The sequence below is a fragment of the Trichomycterus rosablanca genome, chromosome 8, assembly GCF_030014385.1.
Source record: "Trichomycterus rosablanca isolate fTriRos1 chromosome 8, fTriRos1.hap1, whole genome shotgun sequence".
NCBI classification, from domain to species: Eukaryota; Metazoa; Chordata; class Actinopteri; order Siluriformes; family Trichomycteridae; genus Trichomycterus; species Trichomycterus rosablanca.
In genome coordinates this window covers 34,288,741-34,304,477 of record NC_085995.1, presented here as the reverse complement: position 1 = coordinate 34,304,477, position 15,737 = coordinate 34,288,741, and the positions used below count along the sequence as shown (strand labels likewise).

Here is a 15,737-nt window from a genome sequence, read left to right as displayed (position 1 = left end):
GATGTTTCTTTATATCACATAATATAAGATTCTTTCTGAAAACAGCATATAAAAGCTTAAAACCACCAACATACTGCAACAAAAAGGTTGGTTTGCAAACAAACTAACAAAATAACCAACAACTGCAATAATTTAAATGAAATTAAAAAAATAAAATAAAATATACACAACTTTCTTTCAGAACTTACAAAGTTCTAATGTATATTTTACCTGCTGCCATTTTAAATACAGCCAAGCAGCAGTGGAATATTGCACACTTAAAATAATTCTACTGAAAGGATTTAATCAGAAAACATTTTATCATTTTAAGGTGACTTAAAAGCTTTTTATGTTTTTGACATTGTGCCTCTCATTACAACAATTTCAAATAAAAATTTAAAAGCTTTAGAAACTATGAAAACTTCTGAAATTAAATTGTCAGTCATGTAACATTTAAAACAGAACCAATAAACATGTCCATTCATAATGAAAATTTCACACTACTGTTTAACTGTTTAATCTATCAGTTAAAACAGCAACATGTTTTGAAAATTATTTATTTTTAACTGGTGACAGATACAGGAAAGCACATGTTTGACACTCAACAAACACTTACCTCTTCTTGCCCTAGTAAGCCAGTGTTTGCCTGTAAATTGCATATTATATTTTACTATCCAGAACATCTGGACACATCTCAGATAAATAATTAAGTCCTATTCTCCGTACACCAGTCCATACACCATTACAACAGTTCAGCTTTTTGGTCAGTTCGTACAATCAGATTCATTAAGAAAACAATCAAAACAAGTTTTTTGGTTTTGGGTTTAAAGTACATTTAAACCATTGAATAAGACTTAAGATTGGACTTCACGCTTTAAGAGCTGTCCGCAGCATGTCAGTCTACATTTTGGCTAAATGACAGATCAATGCCTTCTATTAAACTTTTATACCAGGTATGGCTGAATAATCTGAAGGACAACATAAAGTGTTCTCTCTGTTTCCTTTGATAAATTATAAACTCTAACTTTACCTGTACAACCCTACATACCTTTTGATGACATAACATAATGACATTGCATCAGGACACAGTTGGAGTTACATCAGCTTCAGTTCCCGCCTTCAATCTGAAATTGGCCAATTACTGGCCACTTCTCCCATTTCAGTATACAAATAAGAACGTTGGACTTTTTTTTTACCCAAATAAAAACAGACATACAAGGCTAACCCAAGTTGGTTATCATTCAGAGTGACAATGTTCTCACTCCTTCTGCTCTGCTGGGCTTTTCTTAAACTACACACTTCAGGCACATGCCACCCTTTGCAGCGGGCAACCTCATCCTTTCTTGTCATGGCACAGAACCCTAAAATGCACAGACAGGATAAAACTAAAACCTCTGGGCACAACTACTTTGGGGAGGAAAAAGGCAGTGAAGAGGCTGAAAAACAAGTACACCAAGGATTTAAAGGTAAGTCTGTAGTTCCATCAGATTTATTTTATTTGAAGTGCCTTTTAAGAAAACCATGGGCACTGTACAATAAAATTAACATGTACAGACATGCAAACACAATACACATATTTTAATTTCGGCTCATCCAGAATGTCAGATATGATGATAGATAAACTTTTGAATTATGTGATGATTACATTATTACATTACAAAATGTCTGTGAATTCATGTAGGAAACATCATCTACTGGAAGATCATGAAAAGTCAAGTCAAGTTTTTATTCATGAACTCCAAAGAAAGGTTTTACACCTTGGTAAGTATGTAAATACAATTTATAATAATGAAAGGCATCATCCAGTGTTTTTGGATTGTAGGATAGGAGTTAGTACAGTAGATAGTACAGTAGTTTTGATCACCTGCTAGAGCTAACTAGTAAAACAAAGTAGTCAAAGGAAAATCTTGGGAAGAATTTTTAGTTTCTATAAGCCTCAACAGTTTCAGTAGGCTGAATAGATTTGTCTGTTGGACTAATATCAACCTTGTAGTGACAATCCAGTAACAGTGCTGCATTTAAAACTCCAGCATAATTTACTACAATGTTACCATTTTGTATTATTGATGTGCTAAAACAGTGAATAATCCACAACCCTAATATCTGTTTAGTAGAGGTTCTATGGTGGCCCCTTTCCATGGATGTTTGCATGATGTAGATGACAAATTGTAGCAACAAATAGGCTACACTTAGGGACAGTATACTAAGATAGTATACCAAGTGTGTTAAACTGACATACTTGGAAAAAAGGCCATGGTATTAATACCAAACAATGGTATTAAAATGTATTGTTGGGTGGAACTCAAAGGGTACATATTTTGTACCTTAAGTGTTTACTCTTGGAAAATGATTGGCATGTACAGATGACCCGTTTAACCCAATTTTCCTCAAGATTTAGTCCTTGTCAGGCCCTGCTTAATTCATAATCCACTCCCCATACACAAGACAATTGTGTTTGAATAAGGGCTAGCATAGAAGTTCCATGCTTCCTATTGAAAGTCAATCAGCATTCAGGTTTTAACCATGGAGAGCTATGACATGATCATTCACATTGTTCTGTTTCCTGCTGACATCATTCACAAGTAACAGTTGGATTTCCTATGTCAAAAATATACATAGAGTAACTGAATTGAGTACATCACCTGTTTAACAAAACAGACCACATGTTGACATACTGTAGTAGTGTGTGTTGTTCTGGAATGAAGTGCAGGTATCAGGTGCAGCAGTGTTGGTAATTTTTAAATACTATTTAAACATATTGGCCTCTGTATTAGGAACACAAGCCCTCTTAGCATTCATTGTAGGTGTACTGTTAGAGACTAGAACTGTTTTCTTTTTGAATGCACTGTGTGTGTTAATCTTTCTGGACACTTTTTGATCTCAGGATACTGTTGCCTTTATGTTTTTGGTTGGCCATTGTCTTTACTGCAATTTCACTGGGGTGCTGCACCTGATATACACCAGAACAACACACACTATCATGCCATTACTATGTTACTGTGTCACTGCAATGCTGAAAATGGTCCACCACCAAAAAAAATCTGGTCTTTATGGGTCCTATGGGGGTTCCTTTTGACTAATATATAGGGTGCAGGGGGTCACAAAGTATTCAAAGAGATGGGCTACAGTCAGTGACTGTATAATCGTAAAATTCAAAAATTCATGTTCAAAGGGGGGGGGGGGGGGGGGGGTGTAAAGTGTTGGCTGATCAGTGCATATAATACATACCTTTTGATGACATAACATTATATGACATTGCATCAGGACACAGTTGGATTTACATCAGCTTCAGTTCCCGCCTTCAATCTGAAATTTGCCTGAAGTATTGGCGCTGGGTGGCTAAGTGGGTAGCACTGTCGCCTTACATCAAAAAGGTCCTGGGTTCGATTCCCAGGTGGGGGGGTCCGGGTCCTTTCTGTGTAGTTTGCATGTTCTCCCCGTGTCTGCGTGGGTTTACTCCGAGTGCTCCGGTCTCCTCCCACAGTCCAAAGACATGTAAGTAAGGTGAATTGGAGATACAAAATTGTCCAGGACTGTGTTTGATATATAACCTTGTAAACTGATGAATCTTGTGTAATGAGTAACTACCGTTCCTGTCATGAATGTAACCAAAGTGTAAAACATTACATTAAAATTCTAATAAACAAACAAAACAAACAAGTATTGGCGCTGTGAAAATGAAGTACTTAATGAAGCATGTGTACTTTTTTTTAGGTAAAGAAGCACAGTAAGGATTGCTGGTTTCACTATGTCAAACAACATAAACATCATGATGTGTTTCACCTTTGCTGGTGCAATACGCTGGTCAGACTTCAACACATCAAAACCAATCTTCAGTTATCTGAACTGTCCAGCTTTTTCTTTGCAAAACGACACAAAAAAGACAAACACCACAGGAGTAGACGAAGTCAGCACACTGATCCATCTGATCCTTTAGGATCTGAACATCCAAAAGTGAGAGCAATCAGCAACCGAAGGAACGAACAGGAGTACCACAGTAATGTATCAAAGGAAACTATTATTTCAGTAGATGATCCTTTAGAAGTGCTACTTTCACATACTCCACTAAGCCCAACAATAGAAAAGCACAGAATAAACAGAAAAGTCTGGTTCGGTTTTTAACGGTTTTTAACTATTTACTAATTACATTGTGGTATGTACCAGACTACAGTATATAGTAACTGTATATATTTACCTAAGCACTGCCAAAGTCTGTAATGAGAAATGTTCAGAGTATGTTAAGGACAGTGTAGTTTTTACACACCTTAAGAACAATGGTCATGGGTTACATCACTAAACCTATACACATTTATCTTAAAAATATAGATGCTTCTTGAACTAAGGTGCCTGTGTGTTTTGTTTAAAGGTAAAGATTTCCTACATGTAATTGTACATGTGATTGTAACTGACAAGTATGCCATAATTTTCATTATTTATACAACTTGAGTAAATACACTATATGGACGAAAGTATTGGGACACCTATACATTATACATCCAGAAGCTATTATTATTCTGTTTTTATTCTAAGGCCTATTTAAATTCTACTGCTATTCTAATTTTTAAGCACTTTTTTTAGAGAATTAATACACTGTATGGACGAAAGTATTGGGACACCTATACATTGTACATCCTGAAGCTATTATGGCACCCCATTGTAAATCCATAGGCATTATTATTATCTGGTTTTTATCTTAAGGCCTATTTGAAGCACTATCAATCACTGGCTGTATTTTTTTTAAAGAAAGCAATACTGTTTGTATTTGTTTTAAAGTAATTTTATTTAAAGTATTGTGTTTTTTTTTTATATATCAGATTTGTAATAAACAATTTGTACATCAAACTGCTGTCCTTCACAATTACTAGCAGAGTGCCTGTGGATCTTTATGAAGTTTCTTTTGTGCTGAAATGTATCAGCACTGGTGTGCTTCATTTCCTTCTGTTAAAAATGAACTGAATTTAAATTCACACAAATTCCACAGTAAAATATATTACAATACATAATCTGGAATGACATACACCAATCCACCATAACATTAAAACCACCTCCTTGTTTCTACACACATTGTCCATATTATCAGCTTACTTACCATATAGAAGCACTTTGTAGTTTTACAATTACTAACTGTAGTCCATCTATGTCTTTACATAACTTAGCCTGCTTTCATGCTGTTCTTCAATGGTCAGGACCCCCACAGAGCAGGTATTAATTAGGTGGTGGATGATTCTCAGCACTGCAGTGACAATCACATGGTGGTGGTGTGTTGTGCTGTTATGATGGAGTGTTTAAATACCGTGTTCACTCACTGTCCACTCTATTAGACACCCCTACCTAGTTGGTCCACCTTATAGGTGTAAAGTCAGAGACGATCGCTCATCTATTGCTGCTGTTTGAGTTGGTCATCTTTAAGATCTTCATTAGTGGTCATAGGACGCTTCCTACGGGGCGCTGTTGGCTGGATATTTTTAGTTGGTGGACTATTCTCAGTCCAGCAGTGACAGTGAGGTGTTTAAAAACTCCATCAGCATTGCTGTCTTTTATCCACTCATACCAGCACAACACACACTAACACACCACCACCATGTCAGTGTCACTGCAGTGCTGAGAATGATCCACCACCCAAATAATACCCACTCTGTAGTGGGAGAGTACTGACCATTGAAGAACAGCATGAAAGGGGGCTAAAAAACATGCAGAGAAACAGATGGACTACAGTCAGTAATTGTAGAACTACAAAGTGCTTCTATATGGTAAGTGGAGCTGATAAAATGGACAGTGAGTGTAGAAACAAGCAGGTGGTTTAATGTTATGGTTATGTAATGACATCCTAATAGCTTGAATAATAGTAGGGATTATTTATTTATTCAGAGAACACTAGTTCAAACCCTTCACTTGGATAAAATGCTTAAAACTGTATCAGGTAATCATACCTTGTATTGCATTTTTATAAAGAAAAAATGTTTATTTAATAGAAAAAGAACATTTTACTGTTTTTATGTTTTGGCTCTTTACTTAGTTGTTCTCAGTCTTAATATGGTCTCTTCGATTGACAAATACACAATTCATGCAAGACAGCAGAATGCCAGAGTCAGAAAGTTTTAAAGTCACAATAAATCGACACATTCCAGTGTTGGGGCAGGCTGAAAACACCTGAAACATGTTTGCCCCAGGAGGCACAGTGCACCCTAGGTCCTCTATAAAATACCGCATAGCCACTCGCATGTAAGCACCATGGCTCACCACAAGAGCATGAGCAGGCACATTTGAGACTCCATCATCTGGGCAACCTGCAATAGATCCGTCTGTGTCTCCTAGCTGGGCTTCTTCATATGGCAGTATTTTGTCTCTATGATTTACAACCATCTGCTGAAACATGGATTTAAGGAACTTGCTGATTCGTACCTTTACCTAAGAAAAAAATAGCAGTTGTAAAAATTCTGGATAGTAGATGCCAGTCTTGTGCTCAGAGTGCCACCTATACCACCTTTAAACTACTGATCAAGATAGGATATTGAAATCATGCTACAGATATTGAGAAATTGTTTCTAAGAATAAATAATTTAATCACCCTTCTTTTCAGAGTAGAATCGGAGACAAATGGGTAGAGCTAGAAATAGTTTAGACTATTGATTCTCCTCTTTATGATGCACCATACATTTTCAATAGCAGAAAAATCTATACACAAAATCACACTGTTCTAGTACCTGCAGAATGAGGTCAGGCATTGTCTTGCTGAAATAAACATGGACTTCACAGGAAAAGTCATTGTGGGCAACTGCTTGTGGGCAACTGCTTGATGGCAGCCTTTGTCTCTCTATTATCCCAATATATGCCTCTTGTGTAAATGATACCCTAACATAAATCATCAATGCCCTAGGCACTGATGCACCCCCATAGCCAGAAAGATTAGGGCTTTTGCACCTTTCACAATCAATTTTTGGCCGGAGAACCTGATGTCTCTTACACCTAAAACAAGTTGAAAAATCGACAGCATTTCTGCATAAAATCATATATGGCTTTATCTTTGCCTAATAAAGTTCCAGGTTGCATTTCTTGATGCACCAACAGCCTATGTTAAATGAAAACAGTTTTCTGAAGTACTCCAGAGTATGCCAAAGGTAAGGGCTCAAAAGTAATGAACATTTAAGAGCGTTTTTTTAGGACCTACACAGACTTTGTGTTAAACCCTTTTTCAGACAAAGTACAAGGAGAATTCTCTAGCTCTAGTCCTGGAAAATCAGGTTCCAGACCATTCTGGTAATGTTTCTGCGATGGACTGGCACCCTGATATGCCTACATTGCACCCAGTCTTTCTTGGTAGCCCATTTAAAGCCTTGTAGTTAGAAATAAGAATTTAAAAGAAAGATATGCAGTATTAAACTGGTAGCCAGTGAAGATTAAAAAGGATGAGAGTATCGTGGTCTCCGAAATTGAACACAAATTAAGACTCTTGCTGTTGAAATCTGTATGTACTGAAGTCTATCAACAGATTTATCTGGAAGGCCAAACAAAAGAACATTGCAATAATCTAATCGAGAAAAAACAACTGCTTGTATTAGCATTACAGCTGCAGGAGTGGTTATTGTGGGATAACAACTTAGATGGGCAACTGCTGTTGGGGGCTTGTTATTCGGCTTGGAATTAATGTAGATATGAATAGTAGCATAAAATAATAACCAAGACCATGCTTATTAAATTTATTGCCAAGAAGTAACATATAAACAGAAATGGGTAAGGGTCCCAGAACAGATCCTTGAGAAACCCCTTAAGCAAATTGCTGCCGATCAGAAAGGTAAGAATACAATTACTTTAAGGCCAGTTTAGCTTTACGAGTAAAGTTAAAGCTGCTTTAAGTGGATAAATAAGGAAAGTAAAATGGCATACTGTATGAAATGCAAATCTTATGAATAACTATCCACCTTAAGACCTTAAAAGATATTACTTTCTATAGGTTCCAGTTGCAATACATTTACATTTTCAGCATTTAGCAGACACTTTTATCCAAAGCAACTTACAGTACTGTGACAGTATACAGTCTAAGCAATTGAGGGTTAAGGGCCTTGCTCAAGGGCCCAACAGTGGCAACCTGGCAGTGGTGAGGCTTGAACCGGCAACCTTATGATTACTGGACCAGTACCTTAACCACTAGGCTACAACTGCAATAAACTAACTACTTTTATCACTGTATTTATTTTTGGCAGTTACTGTCTTATGTGTGCACTATGTTGCTCTTTTTTTACAATTTTATTTAGGTTTTAAAAAGCTAATAACTTGTCTGGAATATCAACGGCAAAGTGAAGATAATCTCTTTATCATACACACACCTGATCCACTGTTTCTCCACCTGGAGGTGTGAACTCTGGGATTGGCTGGCCAGCTTCTTTAGCCATGTTCTTCATGTTCTCTACTAGGCCTCCTTCCGCAACACCAAAGCTCTAAAAAACACTTCTGCTCAGACCTTTTACCATACAATTACTGCAGATTTAATGGGCAAAATACCTGGGAATCAAAGTGTCAAGTCATGCAAAACTATAGCGCTGCACAGTATCTGCCGATTCACATTAAAGTCAGACATATGATGCTGGAATTACAAAGGTGTCTGATCAAATTATGCTGTCTGAAAAGTAAACTATATATAAAAGGTGAAAGGGTGCAAAAAGTTTGAATAGAAAGACAAAGATGAGAGACTGTTTGAGAAGTCATGGGGATTACATACCCTGTAGTCTAAAACAAAACATCTAAAAATAAAAGTACCAGGAGTATAAAACTAGTATTTTTGCTTTTGGCTGCCTATAAGCCAACAAAGACTACACCCCAAATCTCATACCATCTGTGTAACATTGTAATGTAACACTCTATAAATATGTAACCTCATATGTAATATGTATTTAAATTCTACCTGCTAATAATGCTATTAAAGCTATTAGTTGCAATACAGTATGTATGATCAATAATTAGAAACATGGTCTTGATACAAACATTGGGCTTACAGTTACAGTGTGCATTAAGCATTAACACTTTACCTTTCTCAAAAAACAACATGTTTTTGCAGTCTCTAGACTTAATGTTTAAGATTTAGAGCACTTTTGCACTTACCCTCTCTTTAAGTAATGGATCAATCACAATGTCTAGATTGCCGCATGTCTTGTTTTTCCTCAAAATAATTTCAGCAGTCTGAAACGTGGATACCACACAAAGTAAATTATCTTGTTATTTGAATCTTAAGACTTAGCAGTGTTGATAAGGAATATCAGCAAGCAAACGTAAAATATTTAATCACATATGTATTTGTTCCAACACCCTTGGAGGAAGTTTTGGTAATATGCTTTATTCAGGGTCACAATGACTGCAGTCACAAGACAGGGATAAAGAGTTTTAGACCATTATATTTTGCGGTCAGTATTGTTAGAAAGGCCATGTAGTTACATTAGATATTTTTGGTCTCTAAATATTAAGCAGGGTTGATTACTGCTTTCAGTCATTTACATAATGTACCCTCTTTGGGTCTTCCTCAAAACCACTGGTGTATGACAAAACCCTTTGGTGCAAAACTCATATTGGTGACAATATATTTCACATTCACTTATTAATAAGTATTTTAGGTCTTTTAAAGTTTGCAGCATAAACTTTGTCTCTACTGCAGACCATTTTTTCTTCGCTCCCATCATGTCAAATTTTGTAAACTTTACTGTAATATAAATGCACATTCACAGAACACTTTCCGACTGGGAACATATTTGGATACAGGTGTTAATATGTTGATTATTCTACTATTTAACAGATTATTTTATTAACGGATTACCCACCTCGTCCAATCAGACAAATAGGTTATTAACAGATTATTGGAATGCATGTTAATGTGTCTACTGTAGCTTTGGTATCAGTTCCATAAGCCATAAGTCTGTCATAAACCTATCCTGCAACACTTGATCTCTGTTGACGCAGCTCACCTGCCTGGCACGCTTCATATCACTGGCAAAGACATTAGTGAAGTGGACATCTTGCAGATACTGGCCAGCAGCTTCGCCTTGCTGCACTCCGATGTCAGACAAAGACGAGTCTATTCCCTGGCCTAAAAAAGTGAAAAGAAATATTCAGCCTAGTAGAAGGTGGAAATGACAAAGCCAGTGCAGTTATATTTAAACAAACATATTTACCTTGTAGTAGTCCATCCTTGTTGTACTGCGTCTCACCACTAGCAAAGTCAGAGATTAAAAAAAAATACTTCATTTTAATTGTTTGAGCTAACAGAAGTTAATCTGGTTTTATAAACTTACATTTGTATGCACTGGCAAACACGTATTCCCTTATAAATAGTATAATTTAGTCAAATCGCTGTAACATTTGTAATTAACTGGCTTTTCATTAAACAATGTTTAATGTTTAACCTATTTATTTGTGTATATCAGTAAATTCAGAGTCTGAATGTAGGCCAGACTCTAAATTGGGACAGACGTGAGAGTACAAGCCCAGCTATAATAATGAAAACGTGATTTAAGTCCAAATGTATAACTTAAGCACAGAAAGCACTACCTACAATTCACCCTCAAATCGCAAAAGAAATCATTAATTTATTGTCTCTTTTACCACCACTTTCCAATTCACTGGGCAAAATGCAGGAAACACCCTGAACAGGTCGGCAGTCCTTTAGAGGTCAAACACACACACACACACACTAATAACTAGGACTATTTTGTATCTCCAATTAACCTGACTGCATGTCTTTGGACTGTGGGAGGAAACCAAAGGAAACCCATGCAGACACAGAGAGAACATGCAAATTCCACAAAGAAAGAACTCTCCACCTGGGAATCAAACCCAGGATCTTCTTGCTGTGAGGCGACAGTGCTACCCACCAAGCCTCTAAAAGAAATCAATAAACCAAACTTAGGAAAGACAGCTAATTAGTCTTAACTAGTTTTGGATCTTCATGTCATTCTTTAAATCCCTTTCATAATTAGGTTTTACTAATTACCATAATTAGGTGTGACTAACAAAAAATGTGAAAAAAGGTCCCCAGAATCCATGGCACTATGCAACATCCACCCAACCCCTGAGGGGCCACAGTGTTCGAAATATTTGATGTTAACCTGAAAAGGTTCAGATAGGCAAATATATTTATACAACAGGTATACCTGTTATACCTATAACTATAGTTCCGACCTTACAATCTGATTGGTTGAGAAGCGTTCTAACCGTGCTGATATTCGTGATAACAGCACGGCCTTTTCACACCACAGCTGTATTACTCCGCTGATGTGTTGCCAGTAACGACATGCTTCATGCACACAAACGCGCTCGCAGGCGACACAGACTTGTTTCCCGATCGCGTTTTAAATCCGTTATCTGATATACAATCTAGAACACTGTGTAGGAAACATAAATCCGCGATCTGATACACAATCTAGTGCACTATGTAGGGAACATTAATGTGTTTGTGACGCGAACAGTTAGCTTAATAGCCCAGTTAGCAGCTCATAAGAGTTCTGTTATCCTTTGGTGTGTGCAAGAGGTTTTTTATTTCCTTTTTTCCCTTCGGAGGTTCTTGCCTTCTTCTTCTTGTTGTGCTTCTTACCTCCCTGAAATGAGTTTTTGCAACTTGGGATGTCTGCTTTGTAGTGTTAAACTTTATATTCGTTGTGGAACTACTTTTTGGCGGAAGGTATTGTCAATATTAAAGCATATTTAATATGAAATTCAGGGCTTCTTTGATTTATTTTCTTTCTTTATTTTGTAAAAACTGTTGTATAAAAGCAATAGAACACTTGAGGTCGTGTGTTATTCGCGATAACACACTCCCTCTCGTGTTCTATTGCTTAAATATATATATATACAGTGTATCACAAAAGTGAGTACACCCCTCACATTTCTGCAGATATTTAGGTATATCTTTTCATGGGACAACACTGACAAAATGACACTTTGACACAATGAAAAGTAGTCTGTGTGCAGCTTATATAACAGTGTAAATTTATTCTTCCCTCAAAATAACTCAATATACAGCCATTAATGTCTAAACCACCGGCAACAAAAGTGAGTACACCCCTTAGTGAAAGTTCCTGAAGTGTCAATATTTTGTGTGGCCACCATTATTTCCCAGAACTGCCTTAACTCTCCTGGGCATGGAGTTTACCAGAGCTTCACAGGTTGCCACTGGAATGCTTTTCCACTCCTCCATGACGACATCACGGAGCTGGCGGATATTCGAGACTTTGCGCTCCTCCACCTTCCGCTTGAGGATGCCCCAAAGATGTTCTATTGGGTTTAGGTCTGGAGACATGCTTGGCCAGTCCATCACCTTTACCCTCAGCCTCTTCAATAAAGCAGTGGTCGTCTTAGAGGTGTGTTTGGGGTCATTATCATGCTGGAACACTGCCCTGCGACCCAGTTTCCGGAGGGAGGGGATCATGCTCTGCTTCAGTATTTCACAGTACATATTGGAGTTCATGCGTCCCTCAATGAAATGTAACTCCCCAACACCTGCTGCACTCATGCAGCCCCAGACCATGGCATTCCCACCACCATGCTTGACTGTAGGCATGACACACTTATCTTTGTACTCCTCACCTGATTGCCGCCACACATGCTTGAGACCATCTGAACCAAACAAATTAATCTTGGTCTCATCAGACCATAGGACATGGTTCCAGTAATCCATGTCCTTTGTTGACATGTCTTCAGCAAACTGTTTGGGGGCTTTCTTGTGTAGAGACTTCAGAAGAGGCTTCCTTCTGGGGTGACAGCCATGCAGACCAATTTGATGTAGTGTGCGGCGTATGGTCTGAGCACTGACAGGCTGACCCCCCACCTTTTCAATCTCTGCAGCAATGCTGACAGCACTCCTGCGCCTATCTTTCAAAGACAGCAGTTGGATGTGACGCTGAGCACGTGCACTCAGCTTCTTTGGACGACCAACGCGAGGTCTTTTCTGAGTGGACCCTGCTCTTTTAAAACGCTGGATGATCTTGGCCACTGTGCTGCAGCTCAGTTTCAGGGTGTTGGCAATCTTCTTGTAGCCTTGGCCATCTTCATGTAGCGCAACAATTCGTCTTTTAAGATCCTCAGAGAGTTCTTTGCCATGAGGTGCCATGTTGGAACTTTCAGTGACCAGTATGAGAGAGTGTGAGAGCTGTACTACTAAATTGAACACACCTGCTCCCTATGCACACCTGAGACCTAGTAACACTAACAAATCACATGACATTTTGGAGGGAAAATGACAAGCAGTGCTCAATTTGGACATTTAGGGGTGTAGTCTCTTAGGGGTGTACTCACTTTTGTTGCCGGTGGTTTAGACATTAATGGCTGTATATTGAGTTATTTTGAGGGAAGAATAAATTTACACTGTTATATAAGCTGCACACAGACTACTTTTCATTGTGTCAAAGTGTCATTTTGTCAGTGTTGTCCCATGAAAAGATATACTTAAATATCTGCAGAAATGTGAGGGGTGTACTCACTTTTGTGATACACTGTATATATATATATATATATATATATATATATATATATATATATATATATATATATATATATAAACTTCAAATTCTGCAGAATGAAAATACATCTCTGTAGTGTAAGGTTCTAATGTTAAAGGCAACAAAGCACAAGCACATACCTATTCACACATACTAAAACTTACCAGGGCCAAACTTCTGGGGAACTTTCATTAATTTATTTTTAAAAATAGTTTTCAAAGTTCTCTATAACTTGTGGTTGACTTGCAACATTGACCTTTAAGTAAGGCTGAGGGCTTTTACACAGCAGCCATAGAGCAGTAAACTGATACTATTTTAGCAGTACACATTCAGCAGCCTAAATATAAATATTGGTATGATCTAATAAATTATCGTATAAATATCATGAATTATTAATAAAAAAAACTAAACATAGAAAACGACAAGTAGAAACTTAAAAGCTTGTTGTTAATTCTTACACAGAAATAGCCAGGATAATTGTAATACAAATAATTTCAACTTACTGTCGGACTATTGTTAAACCGAACGACAGCATCAGGGTGTTAAATAAAAATAAAAATAAATAGTAAAAGGAGAAAATGAATACACTCAACAAGTCTCATCGGCTCGACCGTCTCTTGGATTCTGTTTAAAATAACACCCTGCTCCACTGCCCTGCTCCCTGTTCCCTAGAATTTGCAGAGTGCAGGAGTGGTGCACTGCTTCCCCTTGGCTAAATTGTTTGGACAGTCGGTTACTGCAATGCATTGTGTGATTTCATTTCTGGAATACACTAGATATCATACATTAGGCAACCTGTATAACTTATTAACAGACAGAGCTTATTTGCTTAACTTAATAACGCACTACGTGTAGAACTAGTTGTGAATGTGATTTCGGACTAGAGCTGGGCGGTTCCTGAATCACCCGGGTTAATGATTCGAATCTTTGCACTGAATCAGGAATCGCGAGTCCGAAATCTCAATTAACCCGGATCAGTTCTCTGACTGGCTGCTGATTTTTGGCCGGATTTCGCTCGGAGACTGGTCGGCGATTGATTTTCCGGGTCGGAAGCAACTCAGCGTTCGCTCGGCGATCAAAACTCGGCTCTCAGTCGCTAAGTGTGAACTATCCAACAACTCGACCCGACCGGCTCGCCGACCGCTCGGCGACTGGATCGAGTTTTCTAGCAAGCCAGATATCTGATCTCAGATGTACGACTGGAAATGAGTGACATGTCGAACAGCCAATGAGAACGCAGGATACAGCGTGAGGGGAAATGCAGGAGAGGATATAGTTTATATCAGGATACACCGGCACACACACGTTTTACAGTATTTCTGATTTGGTCCTCTACAAAACATAACACCCACGCTGCATTACAAAATTATTAATTAACCTCCAACTTACTACAGAACCATCTATACTGTTTGTGTTGCCAAATCCACTCAGATTCATTTATTTTCCTCTTTGATTTTACGCTGCACATCAGCTCACAAACTTTGATCACTCGCTACTTGTTGACGTGCATTTTTGGACGTGGTATCATTAAACCATTGGTCACTTCTCGTGTTTGTTCTCGTGACTAAACGTAGAGAAGCTCACCTGCGATTCCAGTTGGTGATGGATCGTGTAGTGTGAAACCCCCGATCGCCGATCAGTCGTGTAGTGTGAAATATACACTGACTGAAAGACTCCCGAGTGCAAGAGATTCAGTCGTGTAGTGTGAACTGTACAGCGACCTGACGACTGGGAAAGTCGTGTAGTGTGAACTTGGCATAAGTATACAAAGCGAGTGAGCAGGCTCACCAAAACACCACAGACTCAGATGATTTGGCTGAACCGACTTCACTCCAGTCCGTGAATCTAAGTAATAAGTTAAATATTCCAATAAACAAGCGGTTAAACACACTGGTGTTCGTTATGTGGCTGAAGTGTAAACTTGTCACTGACAAGAGAAGTGTGAGGTGCCAAGAGAATTAAGAGAGAAGGATTTATTTACAGAAGATGCGTGCATGTAAGAAGTGATATTTGGATGCATTTTCATGCAGTAAACCAATCGCAATCAGAATGTCAGTACAAGTGACTCAACTGACCCAAGTGAACCGGATCACATTACTGAGTGACTCAGATTAACCCGAGTCCCTAAAATGAACCGAATTTACCGCCACTATTTCGGACAAACAGTTGCTTAGTTTAGTGCGCTGTTCTGCCGTGACGTCAGATTTTCGCTATGAAATGTGATTGGTCGCGAGTGAACGCCCGTGCCGGTCTGCTCAGTTCTGCCTGACTACAGATTTT

The 15,737-nt window shown here is 38.1% G+C and overlaps 2 protein-coding genes across 2 annotated transcripts; one reads left to right on the top strand and one right to left on the bottom strand.

Moving 5' to 3' along the window:
- The first annotated feature begins 1,335 nt into the window (after positions 1-1,335).
- Positions 1,336-4,769, top strand: LOC134319106 (uncharacterized). The gene is made up of 3 exons (XM_063000104.1): positions 1,336-1,445; positions 1,661-1,740; positions 3,694-4,769. Exons 1-3 carry the CDS (start codon positions 1,346-1,348, stop codon positions 4,099-4,101), a joined length of 588 nt encoding a protein of 195 aa, XP_062856174.1. The 5' UTR covers positions 1,336-1,345; the 3' UTR covers positions 4,102-4,769.
- Positions 4,770-5,980: 1,211 nt separating this feature from the next.
- On the bottom strand, positions 5,981-14,045 carry tigara (TP53 induced glycolysis regulatory phosphatase a). The gene is made up of 6 exons (XM_063000102.1): positions 13,961-14,045; positions 10,137-10,174; positions 9,930-10,051; positions 9,076-9,153; positions 8,304-8,414; positions 5,981-6,387 (listed from the first exon to the last, which is right to left on the bottom strand). Exons 1-6 carry the CDS (start codon positions 13,990-13,992, stop codon positions 5,992-5,994), a joined length of 777 nt encoding a protein of 258 aa, XP_062856172.1. The 5' UTR covers positions 13,993-14,045; the 3' UTR covers positions 5,981-5,991.
- Positions 14,046-15,737: the final 1,692 nt, after the last annotated feature.